Below are 23,705 nucleotides of genomic sequence, written 5' to 3' on the forward strand. Positions count from 1 at the left end.
ACTTTTCATTTAGCTCTAAACATGTCTTCAAAAAAAAATTTGTATGTTCTATTTACTACTTAGATTTACTTTGGTTAATATTTGTAACATTAATTGTGCAAAATATCTGTAGAATTAGTTATGCAAAATAAATTTCAGAAGAATTGCATCCTAACTGTGCTGCTACTCAGAGCCACAGTCCTGAAGACACAAGAAGGGAATTTTGTAGAATACAGAGCAAAATCTCAGTATGTGAACACTAACAAAAAAACCCCAACAACCAAAGACCCCTCAACAACAACAAAAAAATAATCCACAAACCCAAATGAGTGTTTCCAAGTTGTTGAAAAAATGCCTGTACAAAAATACAACTAATTATATTACTAGAAAAAGTCCATACAGCTGAAAGTTCACAAGGCAAACAGAACACCTAATATTCCTACTGGACAAAAAAAATTAATAAAAAAATATATGAAACAGCTAAATAGCTTTAACAGGGCAGCCTGCAAAATTGAGACATTTTGCCACCTCTTTCCAAGATGGGAGTATATTCAGAAATGGAAACGAAGATGAGGTGATCTTTTTTGAAAGAAGCATCTTCAGTATTTTTAGACAAACACTAACTGCAGGTGTCAGTTTTAAACTAGTAACTACAATATGCTGCTTAAACAAGTGCTCATACTTGTAGAAGCACCAAGTTTCCTTCCTTACCTTGCCAATTCCTCAAACGTGTTAAATTATTGAAAGTGATATATACAAATATAAATTTCAGTTAAACTCAAGAGTATGATACAAAAAATTATTTCAGTCATAGTCAGAACCCACATAAACTTGTTTTTTGGTGCTGTGAGTTAACAGTTAACAGAAGACTGCTTGCTTTACCCAAGAAAGAACTTATTCACAAATTTCTGATGAAGTTGTTGCAAAGGCAATTCAGAACCTCTGATCACAGCAAATCTGAGTACATCTAGTGAGTCCTCCATATTCCCAGCTAAACTAGTGAAGAGTTGATAGCAGTTTATGTTTAATTTGAAGTAGGAACTACCAAAGCATATTTTATTGTTGGTAGGATGCCAATTAGGTCTGTCTCTAGTTATCACTAAAGTTGTTCTTGCGTCCATGAGTTCTACAACCCAAAGGAACTTGACAGAAACAGGACAAGAAACTGCTGACTGCAGCATGCTAAAATGTTTAGTATTATAGTGCAGATTTAGACATTCACATTGCAAAGTTGCAGTTTGATGAGAAAATATTGGCAGCAGTACCTGCTTATGTGGTCTCAATCTCTACCTCTTCCTACTACTATGGTTGCTTGTATCCATGGAAGTTCATTCCCCTAGTCATGTCAGTACAAGCATTTACCATTTGCGAGGTAAACCAGACTGGGGAGCTTATCCAGCTGAAAAAAATAATGTGTTTTTTTTTTAAAAAAAAAAAGGGGGGGGGGGGAAAGAATCCAGGAAAAAAAACCACAATGAAGAGTCCAAGAAGGGAAGAAGAAAAAAAGAAAGAAAAACCCAATAAAAAAGAAAAAGAATGAAGTTGTCCCTCTGCCAGCTTAGTATCTCAGTCAGTTCACTGTGCAGTTGCACAAATGGCTGAGCTAACACACTGCACCAGGCAGCTGGAAACATATATAATAGGAACAGAGATTGCTTAAGGCAGCTCAGATGGCAGTAGTGACGAATGTGTGATCACGGCCTGAACACCACTGACTCTTCTATACTGTAAACAGACAACAGTCTGGGTTTCAGAATGGCAAAAGGAAACAGGATTTCCCAACTATCATCTGGGTTATTCTTATGCTGCTACATCTTCTTCATGAGCTGAACTACAGTCCTTGCTTTTGGCCCACAAACTTATGAACTGAAATTTCATACCAGCGTTTCACTCAAATTTTAGAATGGTTCAGCATAAGGGAGACAGCTGTAATTCAGAACTGACAGCCTGGATCATAAGTAAATTATCCTGGTTTTCCACATCCAAGCTGAAAAGGAAACACATCTCAAGAATTTCTGAGAGATCTGTAATATTCTAGTGAGTGCACATTTCTCTCATTAAAATAACTTCTACCATTTCAAACAAACCCACAAGTAAAAGATAGGGAGGTTATAAAGCAACTGAACATCTTAAAATGAAGTTTTGGTCCTGTCAAAATAGGACAGAAGAAATCCTGTAGCCTTTCAGCTGGAGCTTTTAGAAACCTTTAGCATAACAATGACTTTATTGGCATAGCACAGGACTAATCCCTAACTCAGCACTAGTAAAGGAAGCATTATTTCCAAGAGCTGATGCTGGTATACAGTTTGCAGTTTCACTGCTGCCGTGCAGTCACTTGGCAATTTTGAATCTGTTTGATCTATTGTTTCTGAAATACTTGCTGTGACCATCTTCACACCATACAAACATACAGAAATATTATTACAATAGCTGTGCTCCCAAGTACTAGTCTGTTTAGTCTTTCAAGGATCAAACTCTTCAAGGTAAAATCTTTATAGAGAAGTCTTGGTTTATAGTGGAGTATTTTTTGGCTTTTACTAGCAATTTTCTTTCAATGTTACATGTTCTCTCCATTTTGATGAAAAGTAACCACTGCTTAGAAAAACATTAAGAGATGAAGTGGTTTACATGTAAATTCAATAAATCAATGAATAGCAAAAGAAAAACTATCTAAAGCCTAATAAGTAACAGGAGTTTTCTAAATACTTAAGATTTTTTTCTTTCATTACAAAATATAGTTAATTCATGATACAAGCCATATAAGGAGCACCAAAGGGTTATGAGTTCTGCATTTATAACAGCAATAACCATCTAGTAGAATCCACAGCAAAAGTGAAATTAAATATTTTTGTCTACTAGCAGCACATTTCAGACCAAAAATTCATACATAATTAAACAACAACAACAAAAAAAAGAGAATGAATAGCAGAAGGTTGTCAGGTTTTCAGACTTCCTGACTTTATGTATTACTCCTCAACTAAAACTTCAATAGGAGAGACATTAAAGTGCTTTGCTTCCAAGTAAAGTGCATGACAGTAATCCCAGCGAACATTAATGCTAGTTCTTTGAATACTACCTGGGTAGTCGCCACTGCAAAATTCAGGATAAGGAAGAGCTCTCTATTTTTAATTCACAAATAGGAACCCTTTGAGTGCACATTACATTAAGGCAACTATATATACACACATCACTCCTTTTTAAGCTAGCAAATTAGAAGTTTTACTACCTTTACCCTTTTTATTATAAAGGTAGAAAAAACCTGATCGTTGTATAATTTGTTTCTGCATACCAAGATATCAAAAAATTAAACAAGTAAAATTCAGCTATTAATATACCTGTGTTGAGGAAAAGAAACTGACTTCTCCTTCAACTGCAGATGTTAACACCATTATAACTTACAACCTGTAAAATAACTGCACATGCAGGTCAAAGTACTGATTCTCATGTACTAGTGCCCTTTGCATATGGAACAATCAAACAGAGTAAATTAATCACATACAAAAAAAAATTAAAAACAAAGCTCACAAAAATCACAGACAGACTCAAAGCCAAATGGTCAAATCACTAACTGGACACTGTATACCTAGTCATGGGAACATGAAACTATCCTGAGAAGGCAAGATGGGTGGCAATAAAGATGCAACCATGAAATGTATAGCATCAATAACCAGGAATTAAAAACTCACAGCATCAATAAGCTACACTTGAACAGTGCTACTTCTTTTTTCAGTATATGCTACATATGTAACAGTTTAAAACCACTCAGAGTGACTGAGTAATTTTTTAATATTTTTTTTAATATTCATTTAGGAATGTACCCAGTGCCCACAATAAAACAGACTGATGACAGCAGTTACTTCCTAGACTTTAGGTACATGCCGTACGAAGACTTTGGCATTAGCACTACTGAACTTGAACATGACTTGACTAAGAAGAATCTACACGCAAGGAATTTCAGATTGATGCAGACATTACCTGCCTTGCATTAATCAGTATTTTAAAGCTTCCTATCAGACAAGTACAATACTGAACATAAAAACCACAATGCACATGGCTTCTACAGAGGAAAAAGTAAAAATTCGTGTAGAATTTACTGAAAGATTTAATTAGTAAAGATGACAGCAATTATGCCATGCGAAAAGCCTCAAGTGTTCTAACATCACAGGTGTGCACATGCTCCCATGTCACACAGTTCTGCTTGCACAACAAAGACAACCCACTGCAAACTCCCAGCCTTTCAAATTCAACTTTTATTAACTATTAGAAAAAGCAAAGCTATTTCCTTTCCTAGAAGAGTAAACAGTTTTTTCATTAAATAAAATGATCAAGAAGCACCATTTTTTTTAGGGGGGTGGGATTTTTTTGTAATAAACGGAACATAAAGCTATGTTCTGACATTGTCTTTGCAGCGGTGCCAGAAAGTCACTGAAGCTTGCATATAGCTCCTATCACATTTTATGTTCTAGCAGTCTTTTGAGAAGATGAGGATTGGAGCAAGAACTCCCTTTCGCTAAGCGACCTCTTGGGACTGTCTGCACAGTCCAAGGGCCCTGAAGCTGGTACTTTAAGGCCACAAATGCTTGCTTTTGTTTTCTATGCATCATACTGGTTTAATCAACTAGATTCAGAAGCCCTAATGATTAGTGATCACATGAATGCATAATTTCAGGATCAGGTCTAACCGAAACCACTTACTACTTTTTGAGGAGCAGGCCTGACAGACTCTAAGCAGAACATGGACTGGTTATATGTAAATAACATGCTGATCCATCCATTCCTGAAGTCAGAAAAATTGCTCTGAGCATTAACTCAACTTCCTTTTTCCAGGTGGCTTTTTATACTTGGATTTCAGATACAATGTGCTGGTATAAAGCTCATTTCTATTCTGACCATATCCTTCTGAGCCTCTGCTAAAGCTTGGAGTTGAAGGAGAACTACCAAAGCCAGAGAACTGGGACTTGGACCCTAGATTATTGTGCTTATGACTCTTTCAACTGCAACAGGACATGAGACAGCCTTGATCACAAGAGGAACACAGCAACATGTACACACATATTTATATGCATTCTCTTTCTTAAATCTAGCACAGAGTAAAATCAGTAGCCTTCTGAGGTGACAGACATCACACACTATTTTGCCTGTGGCTTTCAGCTTGCTTTTAATTGCAAAGTACCAAAGCATCAGGAACCTGGCTATGTAAGAGATTACCATCTACCATAGCCCCATGTGCAGCCAGGAAGTTTGCCTGCCTGTCTCTTAATAGTAAAATTCTCCAGACTACCGCCAGAGCTGTAGGAAGACATTCACAGTAGGCTTCTACTCCAGATTCAGCCTTCACAAAGATAGTGTAAGGCTTTAGAAAAATTCCCGCAGCCCTTTTTTTATCCTCCAGTGTGTCTCACTTGAGCAAACTGACAATGTTTTGAGCCCTTCCCGTTCATGCTGCTCACTCTTCCCCTGTGGATGCTCCACTTCCATGTTCCTGAAGTGAAAACACACCATAGACAGCACACATCTGGCACAGCTTACTCTGTGCTCTGAATTTCATTCGCAAGGCCATCTCACTGGCTGAAAACCACTGATGTTAACTGACAGCTCTAAACATAAAAAAAATTAATAAAATTGTCAATTCAGGGACTGTGCACAGTATTTGTAAAACAGTAACATGAAAAATTGTACTTGTTTTACTGCTGGCAGAATTGGGATGGGAGGGCTCCCCTTACCCTCTCCGTCCTCTCCTCTTTGCATTCCTGACAGTACCATAGGGACTTTTAAGACTACCAACTGTGAACAGCTCTTACATAACTTATTAACTTTGAGAATATCAGTCTGGCTGCGAAAGAAAGATATGCTCTGTCAGTATGGAGAAGCAGCAAGAACATGCCACTTAAAGAGAGAAGCGTGGAAAACTCTTTTCTCAGAGTAGCTACAACACTGCCAAGGTTTTAAAAATCTTCATACCAGACTGCCCTCTACTGGGATGTTATTCAAAAAAACTCCATCCCTGCTCTTCCGAACTCCCCCACCACCCTAAAATCTGTACCAGAAATATGTATGTTTTGTCTAGACTAATGAAAAGATTTGATAGCCTCTTTTTCAAAACTTATATATCTACCTAAAAATAAACAGATTTTTCTCCCTCACAAGCAATTCATTCAATTGAAGAGTTGGAAATGTATCTACATTTTTATGCCAACACCATTTTCAGCACCACAGATTTTGTTTAAATCAAGCATACTTGAGGCTGGTGTTGAATGTGTAATAAGGAAAAAAACCTGAAGCTGTTTTCTTGCATGTTGTCTTGTAAATGTATTAAGCTGACAAAATTTTACACAACCCTCTTCTGTCCTAATCAGTGACGTAGTTTCTTCTCTCCATTGAAAATACACACCACACCAACTCCCTACAGCACACCTATGATTGCTTGTTTTTTTGACATATTATAGCAACTTTATTAGTTTTGCAGTCTCTGAAGGATCTCCTTTTGCCTTGCAAGCAAGGCATTTTTCTCCCTCAACCCAACAGTTGTGAGACCTGCAAATTCTGCTCTAAATCCAAGTATGGAAGTTCAAGCTCTGGTCCCACTATAGAGAAAGGTTTGGTAGTTGAGACTAGACCACCCACACCATAATTCAACTGTCTTCCCTAGAGCTTATGTAAAACGTAAGAGAACCCAAATATCTCTACCTATTTGGCCCAACAAGGCCCTGGAAGATAAAAGCATTCGTTTATTAATCTGACAGGAATGCATGGAAGTGGACTTCCATAAAATGTTGAGCTGTGCAAAGCTGTATTTTAAAATAGCTGTGGCAGCATATTAGCCCCAAGTAAAAATATTCAGGACAGTGCCAATAAGCCATATAATTTGATTTTTTACTAATGATATTTCATTTTTCCCCCCATTACTTTGGGGCCTTACACTTTCTCAAACACATACTTCAAGGAAATTGACCAGAAAACTTGTTTGAATGGCCTGAAAATGAGATTTCTGCCTACGGCACAAGGATGAAACCACATTCTGCAATTGCATTGTTTTGGCTTTTTTTTAATTGCAGAACATGTTTTTTCCTAACCATTAAAAATCATTTTTCATTAGTATCAGGATGACAGCACCACATTTTACAGCTAGAGCTCACAGCACAACCTGTTTCAAAGTACTTTCACTTAGATAAGCTCGCGATTATGTACCGAGGTTGATCTCTGCTTTACCACTCCTTCTTAGAATAGCATTTCTTCTTAAATACCAACATCTCTGGAAGTTTACGCCTCCTACAGTTCAAGAAAAGAGTTATGGGCAGCCATGTAAACTTATTCAACAAGAACAGAAGAGTAGTGAGGTGTTTCCTACTCACAAGCCTCCCCACCTTCCCAATGCTTATGGGGCTGTTTCAATTCCAGTGACTTTAGAAATGACAGCAATGCTAACATTCTATTACTTTCCCATTCTACAGCTAGAGTTAACTACTATCAGTCTCTTCTTCCCACCCCAAAAATCTTTTCATCATTTAATATAAGGGCTATATATCCTCATTAATCACAAAAATTATCCAAGGCATTTAGTATCAGAAAAAAGATACTTCTTTTGCAGTTAAGGCTGTCTCAAGCTTTTCTTTCACAACTGAAGAGCGAGGAGATGCAGGATGGCTGTTTCTGTGCACCCTGGCCCAGCAAACTCTTTGTTAACTCACTGCAAGCACTGTATTATGAATTCTCTTCCATGGTCCTCTTCATACTTGGTTCTGCACTTCTGATCTTTAAATGCTCCAACCCTGCTTCTTCAGGTTAAATAAAGCTCTATTAGTGTGCTATCATCTCAAAGAAGGTTTTGCTACCTATAACACAAGCGTACCTCTACACCTAACACAGAAGACTGCATTTCCACAGGATTTAATACCATCCAAGACTGCAAACTCTCACTACCTTAAAAAGCTGTATAGTCTAACAAATCAGACTGCAACAGCTCTCCCCCACGGAAAAGGAATTTGCCTTCACAACATGTGTACATGAGCTCGTGAAACTGCAAAGCAATAATAATAATATGCATCACTCATGTGAATCAGTGGATACATCACTACAAGACATCTGTCACCAACAGAAAGCCCATTTATTTACAGAACTAGGGAAAAATAAAGATAACAATTCCCAAATTCCATTTTATTGCCAGTTAAACTCAACAGAACTGTTGAGGTTTTGGACAGGAAAAAAAAAATCCAAAGCCCATTTGCAAGTTTACACTGAAATTCAGGTCAGTTGTTAAAAGTTATGTTTCATGAGTAGATGAGATTATGTAGAAGTTCTGTTTACTCACAGAACCTACAGTTGGTCTGATTTGTATAGAGAAAGCTCAGTGTGGTCACTTTGCTGGGGAGCCCTTCACATTCTCACTCACTGTCTCATTTTTGATCCTACTGTTCAAATTCTTTGAAAGAACCTTTCTTTTCTGGCAGCCCTCAGAGAAGAAACCCCCAACATTTTCATGGGCTGATGTGCTGGAAGTGAGAGAGAAAAGGGAAAAGCATGGAATGACTCAGGGAAAAGTAGTTCTATGAACAGAATACCCCAAATCAGATTAAAAAATGTTTCATATTTATCCAAAGTGTCAGACCAAAAGACACCCTGCATAGAAACAAAATGTACTGACTAAACATAGTGGCTAGGAGACTACGAATTACAACAGGTTTCTATCCACTGGAAAAACATCAGTTCCCTGATAAACAGAATGACCACCATTACATTCCAACAGCACTTAAAACAGTGCACTCAATCAAGCACTGTTAAATCTAATGTGAAGAATAAACCACACACCAATTACAAAACTCAGGGTCTTTTGAACCATTCATGTAAAGAACAGAGCATGGTTACCTATCACTTTGGTTCACTGGGACTTTGCACAATAGAGTAGCAGTTCAACAAAGCAAGCCAAATAAATCAATTCTAGCAGTCACTTGTTCCATCTCCAGTAACACAGTCTACACCATATTTGTGCCGATAAAACTTCTAGGGAAACTTAAAACTCTCCAACTGTGCGCACAGTATTAACAGATTCTAACCTGTATGTCACCCTTCTTCAAGTAAGTAGAATGGACATATTTCATTTTCAGGAAAGACATCACAAAAATACATAGAAATACAATAAATACATGGCAGGAAGTATCCAGAAATGCTGATCATAGGAATAAGCTTTTTGCACTGGAAGTAAAGGCTGGGGCTCAACATTGACTAAGAAGAAACAAGAACAATGACACATTGTCCCTCAAATGATCCTTCTCTGTCCTGGCATATGTATCAGGCAGAACGTCCTCAGCGAAGAAGAAGGGTATGCAATTGTGTCATTACAAGCCTGAGGACTGATTTAAAGCAAACTATAAAGTCTTATTTTCAGCAGTTCTTAATCAGTGTTTCTTACTAGTTCAACGGTCAACTCTGCAACACTAATAAAAATGTTTTAACAAAGTGTTTTCTACTTTATACCTACTATCAGCTGTTAGAATCCGAAAAACTGAACATAATGATGACAAGCTTCAAGGTGTTTACCATACCTCAGCTCCACCCATCCATTTTGGTTCATCAGGAAATTCAGCACATAGGATATCTTCTGACTGGTTAGTTCCCAATACATGATAATGCAGTTTTTGGTGCAGATTAGTAGAGGTCTCGGTGCCTAGTGAAATGCAGATATTTAAAACAATTAGTTCTCAAAGAAATCCAACAACCACCAAATAAAACTCTTGGAAATTTCTGTATCCCTTTGCATATAAAGAGTAATTCAGCAGAGAACTAGTAATGGTTTGAGTCTACAACCATTCCGCTCCAAACACACACCCCTCCTCCAAAACAAAAAAACTTCAAACCACACTGCAAACCTGTTCAAACAGTTACCCCCTTCCTTTCATTGCTGATAATACATTCTCCAAATGTGAAGATTTATCATTTCAAGCTTTGCTTTCTAGAAACACTAAATAAGCAAAGAAAAACAACAATCCCTGCTACCCTCTAATGATGTTTGTGCTGCCACTCCACCCTGGCCAACTAAGGACAGATTTATTCCTGATTAACATTCCTAGAAACCTTCATACTTCAACTTGCTAAAAATAAAAAAAAATGTTTTAAAGCACTGTATGAGGTGCTACTTGATTTATTCTTTTCTAATTTTGTTCTTGCAACATTGTCCCACACTTCAGCTGCTGAACTACAAACATGTTTAAAATACACAAGGTGGGTATCCAACTTGCAAATCAGCACAATGATAGGCTGTAAAAGCAAATACAGAGGCAAAATTCAGGCACTCTCCAAGGTTTAATGAAGAGCGCCGCTCCAGAAGAAACTTTTCAGTAGCACTGCTTTATTGTAAGAGCTGCAAAATTTCCTCCCTACTGACTCTCCTCATCAATTTATTCCATTTTGTGTGTTGTTCCTTGAGTTTTGCTAGCATAAACATTTTGTGTTGCTGCACTGTAAACCACAGATGAATTAATCTGGTTGAATAACAAAAACCTTATGCCCTAGATTGCTATTCATCAGGTCAACCTCCCAAGCCAATTCACCTATGCCCACACACACACATAAGGGGAAAAGATCTAAGCGAGCTGTCACCAGACATCAGATTCCAGTGAATAACACCCTGTACGAAAGCTAAGTAAATCATCACAGAGAAAAAGTAAAGGAGCAGCAAACTTTTAAGAGGAAGACAACAGGATACTCACACTAATCTAGTATAGGCTTGGTTCATACAAGATATAATCCAACATCTAATTGTATAAACTAGCATAGCTAGTTATTTCAGTATAAACTAGCACAGCTAATTATTTGTTGCACCAATTTGCTGAAAAGGTAGTTTTGCTTCCACATAGCACGCAATTAGTACAGCCATACTTACCATCACTTTTCCCATCTTGTTTCGGATAGCAGTTGTAGAACATGCCTTTCCCATCATGGGTCCATGCCATGCAACTGAATTTAACTCTCTCCAGTGTATCTGGAAGATCCTCAGGACCTTCTACTTTCATAAACTTGATAGTAACCCAATCAGAGCCACTAGAACTCAGGCCATACGCGAAGTATTCACCATCTTCACTGAATGCATAACCTAGGAAATTGGAACCGAACAAGACAAATTAAGAACTAGCATGAGGAATTCATATTTTCAAAAAAGCGTTTGTTAATAATGTTGTGTGGCAAAATTATTTGCTACACACCAGCCAAATCCCTATGAAAGGGAGGCAAAATTGAGCAAGTAGTTAAAACAACTGTGCTCCCTGAACACTAAGAAAAGAGAGTTTATTTTCTAAAAGAGAGTGCAAACAACTACATCTGCTATCATTTGGGATTCACAGCAATTCTCCATTCTCTGTGGACTTCTCAAGTAGTTCACAGATCTGAGTTTAGGCACGCATACTCAGTAAGTATGTTCCGTAACATCGCTTGTGCCCAACATCTGAATTATCTCTGCTTCCCTGAGGTTGGGAGGAGGAGGTGGAGGCTGAAAATGCACACAGGTAGAGTACTTAAAATGAGACTTTAGGAGAGAAACAGCACCAAAGAAGTCAACAGAAATTGAGACACAAGCAATGCATCCTGAAATAAAGCAAATATTACTTCAATATTTGAGTGATGGAAAACTAGACCCTGTAAAGCCATGAAAACTAAAGTCACTGGAAAAATCTGCTGCTAGCATGCAAATGAATTAATCACCAGTACTCTCAGCTAAGACCTCTGATACATGTGTCACTATCCAAACTGTGAGGAAGACATGATTCTGAAAAAACTTCAAAGAGCTTCCATCATAGTTGACAAGGATCAAAATCACTCTTGCAAATCAACTCAAGTGAAGAGATTGAATTAGCATAGGCTGTACAAATCTAAAAGTAACTACTGAAAAAAAACCCTACAGAAAAGTTGCATTTCATAGAAACTGTAGGTTTGAGAGGCATCACTGTGCCAACCTAACACATTCTCCCACTTAAGAGTGGCCATTCTGATTCAGAACAAGATTCCGCCTAGCTGTTCTCAGGAGTAACAAGAGATGCCCACAAGAGTAAGAACAATGCAAACACATGTAATATTTCCCTCAAATACTCTTACAACCTCTGACCATTTTTAGCTTGGGAGACTTCTTCCATGAGGTAGTTGGTTAATAATCCTCAATGCTTCTCCCTCCTCCTTAACCTTGTCTTTAAACCCACAGGAAGTTTTTTGCACCACCAACATCCATTGGTAAGGGGTTCTACAAATCTACATCCTGTGGCATGAACCATCACCATCTTTTGTTTGCTTTAGGCTCAACTCCTACTGCGTTCATTTGATAATTCGTCATGCTTGTAATAGAAAAAAAAATCATGACTAACCAAGCCCTGCTCACTCTCCTTGCAACTGCATGCCACAAATTATTCTGTAGACCTGTATTATGTGCCTGCTAAATTGTCCCTTTTCCAAGCTGACTGATCCAGGCACACTCAATTGTTTCTGAGCTCTGCTCCATATCCTTGACTGTTCCTACTGCCCTCCTCTGAACTGTATTTCAGAACCGCTTTTGAGCAGAGGGGACTGGAACTATACTGAGTATTCAATGCTACTGTATAAACTCCCGGGTTCCTAATATGATGGTGTTTTCTCTTTTGCCCTCTATTTCCTTCTTTATCATTTCCGATATTTGATGTGCTTGTTTGATTGCTACTGAGAACCAGGTCGACATTTTCATGGAACTATCAATTACAGGAATTGTTACCAAGCGGTCATGGTCAGTTCAGAGTCCATTCCACCCATTCCTCTGCAAATGAGGTTAGGATTGTTTGTCGCCTGTGCATCATTTAATTTATCTACACAAAGACTTTTACCTGTTGATTTATTGTCCACTCACTATCACTAAGATCTTCCTGCAGCTCTTCAGTCACTCTTCAGCCTTTACCTGGAACAACTTTGTATCGTCACCAAACCCTGCAACCTCACTGCTCACTCCTAATATATGTGAATGTACTGAACAGTGCAAGTCCTGGCATAGTCCCTGACAGAACTCTACTGGTGCTTTCCCCATTGACAACCAATGTTAGTTATTCCTTTCCCTGCCTTTTAATCAATTATTTATCAACACCAGGAGTTTTCCCTCCTGTTCCTTGGTTGTTTCTCTAAGTGCATCTGGAAAGAGACTTTCTATATAAGCTTTTTTGAAATACAGAAACACTGTATGAATCCAATTCCTTATATCCACAATCTAAGGAAGGACAACACTAAAAAAAACCCATATTGATTCTTTTCAACCAGGTCACACTTAAAGAAGAAGCCACTAATTCTGTCCTCTGTTTTTATTAACTGGCCTTGAACAGACTTAAAGGACTTCTGGGTTCAAGAGTCTTGCTTCTACAGTAAGTCAATAGGGGGTGAGAAAAAAAAAAAAAAGACACCTAACACGTTAAAGCCCTCGTGAAGACAAGTAATTTTGCAATTCACATAAAAGTTAACACTACATTCCTTCACAGTCTCTTACTGTAACTTGCTGGCTTGCGTTAAAGATGCAAAATACAATTTAAAGAGAATTAGTCAAGATAAATACATAAACTTTTTTCCTTGCTATTGACAGCCTCAATATCTATTCATATTTCGGTGGAAACCTGTCACAGAGTTATGAAAAAAGCCACTGAGAAACTGAACCAAGTTAATTGTGAATACCATGTAGATTTAAAAGTGTTCTTCTGAAACACTATACAGAATCATGTATGCCTATTGTGACTACTTTGATTAAAACAAGCCACTCTAACCATACTTTCATAGGTGATAAGCTGGAAACCATCTCCATCTTCTGCTGAAGACCCACACTTATTCAGCAGAAACTGTTGTCTCACTAACCTCGTAAAGCCACAGTGCCATCATCAGAAAGCTTATTTGGATCAAGAAAAACTTTGGCATCTGCATCCAAGGAGTCTTGTACATATAAAACTCGCTGGTTCTGCAGTCCTGTATTGTAGAAGTGAAAATACCTAAAAGAAAACAAGAGGGAAAAATAAGCAAGAACAACTCAGATTTTCCGTTAGGCATGCACAAAAAACTTGTACGACATCATCATGAAATGAATAAAAGACAGATAAATATAAGGGAAACACAAGTTTCACAGTAGAGAAGAAATCATGGCTTCCTCTGTGTCCATCAGGGATTTAACCATCCTCCGTAAGTACCTTTCCCTTCAGTACAGAGAAAGCCCAGACACCAATTTCTAGGCCTCTAAAAATAAGAGAAGTTTCATCCCAATGTGATATAGATTATATAGAAGAGACTGCTCGATGCATCCAAAACATCTTTTAAAAACAAAAGCTGCATTTGCCACAGCACATTTCAAGCAACACCAAGTATACTATAAACTCTACGTAACTGTCTATGTTAAACAGCTCTGGCAGCCTTAGCATCCTTCTGATCCAAGTATTAGCACAGGTTCCCACCCACTATGTTTTAAGCTTTGTCACTCATATAGCTGCTTTCAATCTGTATCAGGTGGCACGCAGATGTGTAAATGAAACAGAACTGAAATTGTTTCACCTGTATTTCCCCATGTCTTTAAAACTATGTGTGTTTTGAAAAAATTATAGGAACAGAGAATTACAGAATTCTCTTTAGCGAGGGATATTGAAAAAATTATAGGAACAGAGAATTACAGAATTCTCTTTAGCGAGGGTACTCTTGACAACATAAGACACTACAGAGCTCAAAGAAATTGGTAACTATTCTATGTTAATTCATAGGTACTATATGTTTCTTCCTTCATAGGACTTCTGAGTTTTACTACACAAATCCATGACTTAACACATCAAATAGTAGTTTCACCTGGGGGAACAGGGGAATTTATGGAATAATGTTCAAACCTAAACTTAAGTTCACATACTCCCTAAGACTGTCCAGTACTTGGATAAAAACACAGGAACCTGGTAAATTCAAAAGGGGTAACTATACTCAAAAAGGCCTGGCTAACAATCTGAACTAGTAATATGTTCAAATACTAACAATAATGTTCAGTGAGTGACAAAATCAAAGAAATAGAAGAAAAAGTAAGTAATTTTCCATTTGACCATGCATTTTCTAGCCAATTTCACTTCTGCAATGCTGGGCAATAAGCTGAGAAGCAAAGGTCAAACAATGTGACAAGACACAGCACCTCCCTGGGCACTCTTCCGCAGATTCTACAGAACAGCTCTTCAGACACTGTCCTTCAGCAGCTATTCTTCAGCAGAAAACTGGAGTAATTAAATTTAAGAATTTCTAAGTCTTATGAGAAGTTTTGATAGTTCTTCAAGTAGACTAGTTTCTCCCCCTGCCCCTTACTAACTGTTACTTAACTTGGTAGTGGCCTCTTGATCTCTTCAAACACTGTAATACATGGAGTTTTGGTATGATTTTTAAACCACTGTGATTTAAGTTCAGCACATGCCAAGAAATGGGGTAACACTTAGAAAAACTACAAAGATACCTATTAAAATTAAAGTGTCATAAGTCAAAGCACATGAAGCTCCTGGGGTAAGTATTCTTCCTAGAGGACAGTCAGCTACATCAAATTCTATTGGAGACTATATTAATCACTGCCATGAGCACTTCTGCAACATCAAGCCTTATCAGCATTGAAGATAACCACACCCAAGCATGTTTGCACTGCACAGGGAGAATGGATCACAGAATTCTGAGCAGTCAGTGACCAGGCCTGCTCTGGAATCAGATTCAGCATAGTTACATCTGCATGAGCATCACATAAAGCCAATAAGCTTTGCCTGACTCACCTAACAAAGCTTACTTCCCCAGATGCAGCACAGCCCAGCACAGCTCCACTGCTTCTGAGCTTAAACCTCTCACCTCCATATACTGATATGCTGTGCCACATCAGTGCAATTTATATCAACATCAGCTTGGGTTCACTCCCCACAATACAATTTTACAAGACCCCACATAGTACAGACTTTCCGCTCCCTTAGTAACAAGTTTCCACACCCTTCTCACAGCATAGGACAGATAACTAAAGAGCAGGAGATGTCCCTCAATATCTGTGCATAAATCTTAAGGCAATGAGACATGTGCTCTTTCCTATGGATGACAGTGAAAACATACCTGGCATAGCTGGCTGTCCACTCAACAAGGATCAAAAAATTGAAAACACTAAAAAAGATATTTGCATTTCCCATGATTAAGAATGGCTGGTTTATTGCACTATCTTTTCTTCAACTGCAGAAACAATCCTTAGATGTTACTAAGTCAACCAGCAGTTTCATCCCTTTTGCTAGGGGATTGCTAGTGTTTCTGAAAGAGGTCACCTAACTGAGTAGCAGCTGCAGTCTCTAGACCTTGGGTAAGCCACAGAAGCACCATCTCTTTACCCAGCAACAGAATTAAAACAGGGATACAAGTAGGCTAAGTATTGGAATATAGCAGGATTTCATTATTTCTTAAAAAAACGCATCTTTTTGCATCAGTTGCCTTAAGTCCTCCACATGATTTTTCCCCTATCCCCCCCAGATACCAGGGATAGTCATTTTTCACAGGGAACTCCCACTGCTTTTCACTGGCTATGACCAAGTAAAAGTCACACCAGCTGCCCAAAACACGACCAATGTAAGAGCAGTATTTTAGTAAATATTTAGAACAACATGCATACGACATGATGTTTTAAGGATGAGGTGCCTTTAACTATATTGACAGTGACAACCCTGAAAGGAACTCCTCAAAGTTTTACTTTTACAATAGTTATCCAACAAAGTTGTCACAGTTTTGATAAACTCACAATTCCTCCTATGAAAAGACAAAAGAACAAGAAGATAATGACTGCGAACTGCAGACAGCCAAGCATCTTGTCCTCTGCATCCTGCAACCATATATATTAACATTGGCTTACTCCTCCTACTTCCCAACTATAAAGGAATAAATACAAATACAATTTATAGTTTTTTTTCCTATCTAGTAGTTGCTTTTGACTTGCCTTACATTCGTCACCAACTGCAAAGACACTCCCCACATACCTTTTTCCTTTCTTGAAGTGGCAGCTGTACTTAGGATAATCGTAGAGTTCAGTCATTCGTTCTTTGAACAGTCCTCTGACGGGACACTGCTCGAGAAAGGGTACTGTAAGCTTGTTCTGAGCCTCCACAAATGCCTGAAAGAAAACAATCCCGCAAAAAAAGACATGAACTCAAGCAGAAACGCATAATTCCTACAGGAAACACTATCTTCTGAAGCAATGCATCACAGACATCCTTCCCCCCCATACAGGTGGTGAAGCATCACACCTGAAGAGCCTTACATACTTATTCACATTATGCCACAATACTGTGGTAAGACTGATCTTTTATCTTGAATAAAATCTCTGGGGCATGTACTGGAGTAACCAGTCCTTCAGCCACAGACAAGACAGATTCCTGTCATTCCTCTTCAAAAAACAAACCAACCCAAACCTCATGCTTTCAAAAACTCTCTTCACATTTGCCTAAATGGCACAAAAAAGCTAACTTACAGTATATACCTAGGAAATACCATCTTCCCTCACTTCATCACAAATACATGATACTCCAATACTTTATGATAAATAAATTAGGAAATGGATAAAGAACAGAGTCCCTTTTGCCCAGACAGGACTATAATTTCAGGGGCTGTGAAGGGCTGGAAGATGAACATCATGTGTATAATCTGTTCATCCTACTGACATAACACATAAGATCAGTCCCAGCCTGTATTTCTTGGCAAGACCAAGTACTATCCACAGATCAGTTCTTAAGTTACAAAAGGCAAGAATACCTAATCTCTGAGAACTTTGAGGAGCCTGGTTTCTTTAAAACACTCCACCTCCCAGTCACACACATTAATGACAGTGGCCAAAACCATTACCATTCCAGCTGTTTGTTAGAGGCTGCCACTCCCATGGTATGCATGGAAAAAACTAGTGTTCTGTTGGCATTGCACCATCCCTTATTTACAGCACAGTACATTAACGTAAAATTAATACCTAAGCATCTTAAGGTGAACCACAGCTGCTAAGAAGCACACATGTGGGCTTTTCTGTCTCTTAACATGCAGTAGGGAGGACAGGACAGAGTGCAAGCAGCTGTAACTCGCAGGTAGACATGCGATGATGGCTCCATCTCCCACTCTCAGACCCCAGCCTTTCACCTCCAGCTTGAAACCCTGTTCACCTGTCTCTTGCTTAAACAGGTCACCTTCCCAGCTGCTCTGAAAAAAGGCTGTTGTTTCTACCTGTCCTGAATCTGCCACACAGCAAGCAGATCAACGAATGATAACATCTGAGCTAGACTTCACTGCAAGGCATGACCAGCAGGAACAGCAGGACTACAATCCCTATTCCACAACTTGAGTTTCACAGTTCTTCAGGAAATCCAGCTGCTATAGAAAGTAGCACCTGATGCACATTTACCAATTACTATCAATGCTTACTCATTTATTAATTCTTAAGGTGAAAAAGAGGAAAGAATAGAACATAAAATTATTTCAGTAGCATTTTACAGACATTTCACAAGGCAAGAAGTGAGCAGAAGCAGACACACTCTCCCTCCCATTTGCCATAGCAGTGCATAGCCAAGAGGTGCATTACATGCCAAGCTGTGTTTTCAGAGACTTGTCAGACCCAAAGGTAAAGGAGGAAGTGCATTAATTATGGTCAATCTCCACTTGAGAGGTATTTGTTCATGCCTAACAAAGCATACAGAAACCGATAAGCTTTAAAAATGTGAGTGCAGAATTCGTGGTGCCCTAAGAGCACTTGGGTAAGTGCTGAAACATTAGTTTAAGAACACATGGGCTAGTTACACACAACTCACCACTCAAAGTTGACACAAGAAAGCAAGCACTACAGCACTGAAAAGGAACAGATAGAGAAGGCTGACAATGATGACTTCTGGACCTTTACTCAAAATTAGGCTTTATGTATCAGCAAGGATCGAATCAGGAAATTATCTCCTGAGAAAATGGAAAGAGGTGAATGCATTGCCAAGGGAAGGCCAATTTTTGCGTCTGTTCTTCCTTTGAGGATCATACTGTCACAGATAGCTTTTACAACCAGCATGGCAGCACAGCACATCCCAATGGTATGTCAAAATGGCATGCAGCCTCCACATCTTACTGCTGTAACGGTCCCCATCTCCTCTGCCTTCAGATGATGAAAGAACTTAATCAAATCTACTCAAGAATTATGTGTATCTGAATTTGTTTTCTCTAAATGGAAATACATGAACTTCAAAGACTACACACACAACAGTCTAGACAGCACATGCTACACAAACTAACTACTCAAAGTGCTGTGACATTTTCAGAGAAAAGATGCCTCATAAAAACAAGTATAAAACCATCCATTGTACTGGATAGAAAAAAGCACTTTTTAGTTGCATTTAGTGGACAGAAACTGGTATACATCTTTGTTTGATCTACCAATAACGTGACCAAAATGGTAACATTGCTGCAGTGGTATTGTAATGGTAAAATTACTCACTTTTAACTGCACAGTCACATCTCACCACATCTGTTTTCATTACTGGTATTCCAAGAGGGGACACGCACTTTTCTTTACAAGTATTTGCTGCACAGGAGCATGCTTACATACTAACTGTTGCATTCACAACCTAATCACTAGCAAATCTGCTTTTACAGGAACTTAACATATTCTTCCCATTTCCCCTTAGTATGCACCAAAGATTCCAAGACTATTTGTAAAAGGGAATGCCACTGCTATCTGAAAAAGAAGGTAAGAATTCCAGGTTTTTTAAAGAGTTCCACAAAGGAGAATCCAGTCCAGTTTGGAAACTCTATTCTTACACTTTCAAGTGCAAGGTTGCACCCACATTCAAAAAGCAATACATAATTAAAATATTGCTCTCGGTAAAGTACAGAAACAGATCTCAGCAGAAACTCTCACAGTAAACAATCCATCCACCATGCTGAACTAAACAGGTGTCACCCAGGCTACAGGGCTAAGAGTAACTCTACATCTTCATGAACCTATAGAGAAAGATTCTTATTTTACCTGTAGATATCTGCATCTAACAATCTATCATAAGCCTTGAACCAGGTCAGAATTTTCTAGCAGAAAGAGGACAAAGTAATGGTCCAAGTGCTTATGGGTATCTCAGAAAATAAAGTGATTTGAAAAGCAAACGAATTTCTTAAGTGTTGTACTAAGAGCAGGGATGTTTCTACTTGAGGCTAAAGTGTGGCTGTTACTTCAGCAGGCCAATTGTTATTTAGGAAAAAAAAAAAGTGTAACTAACTTTCATTTAAAAAACACATGCCGCAAAATTTTTTAATCATGCTTTGTTACAAACTCTCAGCTTTCTACGTCACTAAGCTATTCTCTTAAGACAATGATCTCCACTTGCAGTATGCTTTCCAAGGAGAAATCTTAGGATATAAATTTTTTTAACATTCCCATCTTTACCATTAATCTGTAAAGTATTTACAGTTGGTTTAATAGTTACCCCCAAAATCTTCATATACATCTTCTCAGTAAAAGGTAATTCAGTGCAACTCCTACAAGAGGGCATGTAAATTTTTTTAAGTATCACAAAGTAAAACTAAGCAGACTTCTGCTAGCTTGCCTCTTAGCATTTACTTTAGTATTTAGCACAGAAAAATTCAAAGTGCAATTGGAAATTTATCAAAACATGGGAATGAAACACTAATCGTTTATAACTACAAATCCATTTCACTGCAGTTTTGAGAGTTTCAATTCTAGTCTTAATCCAAGCACAGACCTGTTCAGAATGACCAGACTCCTGTATGTTACATGATCCCTGCTCTTTCATCCCCTGTCCATCGCTCACGTCTGAAACAAGCTACACATTACTGGCTATGCAATCAGTGAGTTAAGGTACTGTATAAGACTTACATAGCAGCAAAAGACTTTGTTGTAGTCTAAAAAAAAGACCCCAAAACTTGTCCACAAAGTGTAAAAACAAACCAAGAAGTTGAAAAGCCCAACGAAGCCAAACCCAAAACAACAGTAAAAGCATGGGTTGGCACACCTTTGTGGCTTTTGTCATCACCAGGTGTTTTATGAGCGTAGCACAACATTTCAACTATGCCAGCAACGCTTCCTCAGCCTGTCTTAAAGGTTAATGGCCAACTAGTTGCAGAGCATGAACCCACATTCTGCACTCACTCTCCTGAAAGTGAGGTAGGAACTTCCCCGTTTGACCAGGGACTCAGTTTTTATTTACGTATCTGGAGAAGGGCATTTTCTTTGCTTACAGCTGTCATGACTACTCCAACCAAGCACACACAGGGGGGAAAAAAGTAATATAGTAAAGCACATAGATAATGAACAGTGCATAATTCTTGAACAACAGCTTTTCCACAAGAGATTAAGCCTGTCATCAAGCCACATCCTCAATCAGCTCTATGACTGCACATCTGAGAAGAAACAGTCCCGCTCAGCCACCTGCAGATCTCAGTAACCTCCTTTTTACAGCAGATATATATACTACACATGGAATAAGATCATCTTGGTGACCTGGCTGAAAAATTTCTAGACCTATTTGACTTTCACCTAATTAAATGTAGGTTGTAGGCTGCTAGAAAAGGAAAGATCCCATTCTTGAACCATCTTAGATCCAAATATCACATGGCCTTGGGGTGACCTAGATTAAGCATGTGTGTCAATAGAAAACTAATCCACGAAAGGCTTCCCCCCAGAACATCACCTTGTGATGGCTATACCCATGGCAAGGGAGGGACAGAAGTATTCAGGTCAGTGCAAGAGGAGGAGGGGGGGCAGACAGAAACCACAGAACCACCTGACTTAATGGAAACGTGCAAACTACAGTGAATCATATACAGTAATACCTGATTAAGCCAATTGCAAAAAAAAAAAAAAAAAACCCACCACCCTTCTACGTCCACTTGTTTGTAAGCTGCTAACTATCAGTGCCCACAAGATCATCTGGACTAGCCAGCCACAGTGAAAATTAGTATGATTCTTTATATTCATAGCTGTTGCAGGTAATTTCTTTCAGTCTCAGTTCTGTTAACCCTGCAGTAGACATCAAGTGAAACTACCATGAAAAAGAGTTAAAACCAATCTCACTTGCCTGTACTTCTTTCTCCATACTTCAAGAAATAGTAAACCTGATGTTTTGCTGACTCACATCAACACAGAAACAAAGTGAGGCCTACCCATGTATTTTCTGTGACCACACCAGTGCCTGACATGACTATTTCTGCTATGTCTAGAAAAGCAGAATTCCAACATATCTGTGCATTTATTTGACAGCACACACCAAATAAGTTTGACTGTTTGCATGTGAGAAAAAAATCCTAACATTAAATGAGTGACATTCAGCCTTCGCTCTTGGCATAAACCACAACTTTCAATGTTAAGTTCTCAAATCAAGCATGCATGTTGTAAACAGGAACTGAACAGGGGCTCTTCCAGTACAGATGAGCGTGGATGCCCAAAGAATTCTTCTAGTTCTGTACTTAATATGTAGAAAATTAAAGGTAGCCTATTGTTAGAGGTGTACACAGGATATTTTTACTTTTCCCAAAAATAAATGGAGGTTTGGGATATTAAGGAGTGCATAAAGAGAGTGAGGGACTTGGAGGAAGAATGGGAGGGACACCCATCTCAAGGTCAGTGGGTTGAAAAGTCTACAAAGCATGCTCCAGATTCTCTCTGAAGCCCGCAGTCGTTCAATTGCCTCTAGACCAGTGTCTGGTTACTCTTTGATCTGGTAGGTGCAGAATGGCTATTCTGCAGGAGCCCAGCAAACTATCTCAAGAACTTGGAGACAAAACTATTAAGAAAAGCTAGCAAGAAAGAGTGGCTGTCAGCAACCCCTGCTGCAGAGCACAAAGAAGTGAGCGATCAAGCAGATTAAAGGAATTTAGCACTTCCAAGATTATTTTTTTCTGACCTCTTCTAGGAAACAGGTAGACCCAGCCCTTCCATAGGATCCCAAAAAAACCCACTTCAATAGGTAACTGTAAAGGCCTCTATAAAAGACAGAGACAAGCATACTTCCCCACACATATATGCCTCTGAATTTGGCACAAAATTATCCTATGCATACTGTTTCTTAAGAATGCCATAATAAAAAATTGAAAAATATTCCCAACTTACTAAATATCTAATTCTCAATGTTAATATCCATGGTAGAGCTTTTCCACCAAAAACTGATATGCATTAAAAAGGTTCACTCGGGATAAGTCTTTATATATGCTGATAGGTTTGCAAGTAGAGAATAGGATCCTAACTGTACACATTTTATCTTGCTCTTGACAGTTACAGTAAGTTCTATTCAACCAGCCTCTAGCTCATCTAGATGTATTAATTAAGCACATATGTAAGAAATCCTAAAAGGAATCCCACTAGTGGAAAGCCACCTTGCAGGATATTTTCAAATGGAGATCCTGCCATCTGTCATCTTTCTGATATAATCATGCATAATAGACAAATGCCAGCGTTTTAGGTCTGGAACTACCGTTATCACAAAGTTACGAGCCATTACAAAGGCACCCCCGTCCACACTGCCATCTACCGTTTTCTGGCCATCGCCCCTGCAACTCCCTCTGCCACGGATATCAGAGGAACTGGCTCACAGCCATCGTTTTTCAGGATTCCGTCTCAGTGAAAGACAAGTTCTAGCAGCACAGTCTAGCTATACCAGACCGCAGGCTGTAAACACTTCAACATCTGCAATCTGTAATAAAAGCCACTAACAAAGCCTAACTTCAGGAGGAAAATGCTTTTGGTTTTGTTTTGT

General features: G+C 38.6%; 1 protein-coding gene across 1 annotated transcript in view; it reads right to left on the bottom strand.

Moving 5' to 3' along the window:
* PREP (prolyl endopeptidase) overlaps window positions 1-23,705 on the bottom strand; it is a 113,435-nt gene that overhangs the window by 87,703 nt on the left and 2,027 nt on the right. Inside the window, exons 3-6 of the mRNA XM_055810174.1 lie at window positions 16,962-17,095; window positions 13,819-13,949; window positions 10,856-11,065; window positions 9,519-9,640 (exon numbers count right to left, since the gene is read on the bottom strand). Of these exons, the coding sequence (XP_055666149.1) occupies window positions 9,519-9,640; window positions 10,856-11,065; window positions 13,819-13,949; window positions 16,962-17,095 (597 nt within the window). The remainder of the gene's footprint in view (window positions 1-9,518; window positions 9,641-10,855; window positions 11,066-13,818; window positions 13,950-16,961; window positions 17,096-23,705) is intronic.

Source organism: Falco peregrinus, chromosome 7, assembly GCF_023634155.1.
Source record: "Falco peregrinus isolate bFalPer1 chromosome 7, bFalPer1.pri, whole genome shotgun sequence".
In the NCBI taxonomy this organism is placed as follows: Eukaryota; Metazoa; Chordata; class Aves; order Falconiformes; family Falconidae; genus Falco; species Falco peregrinus.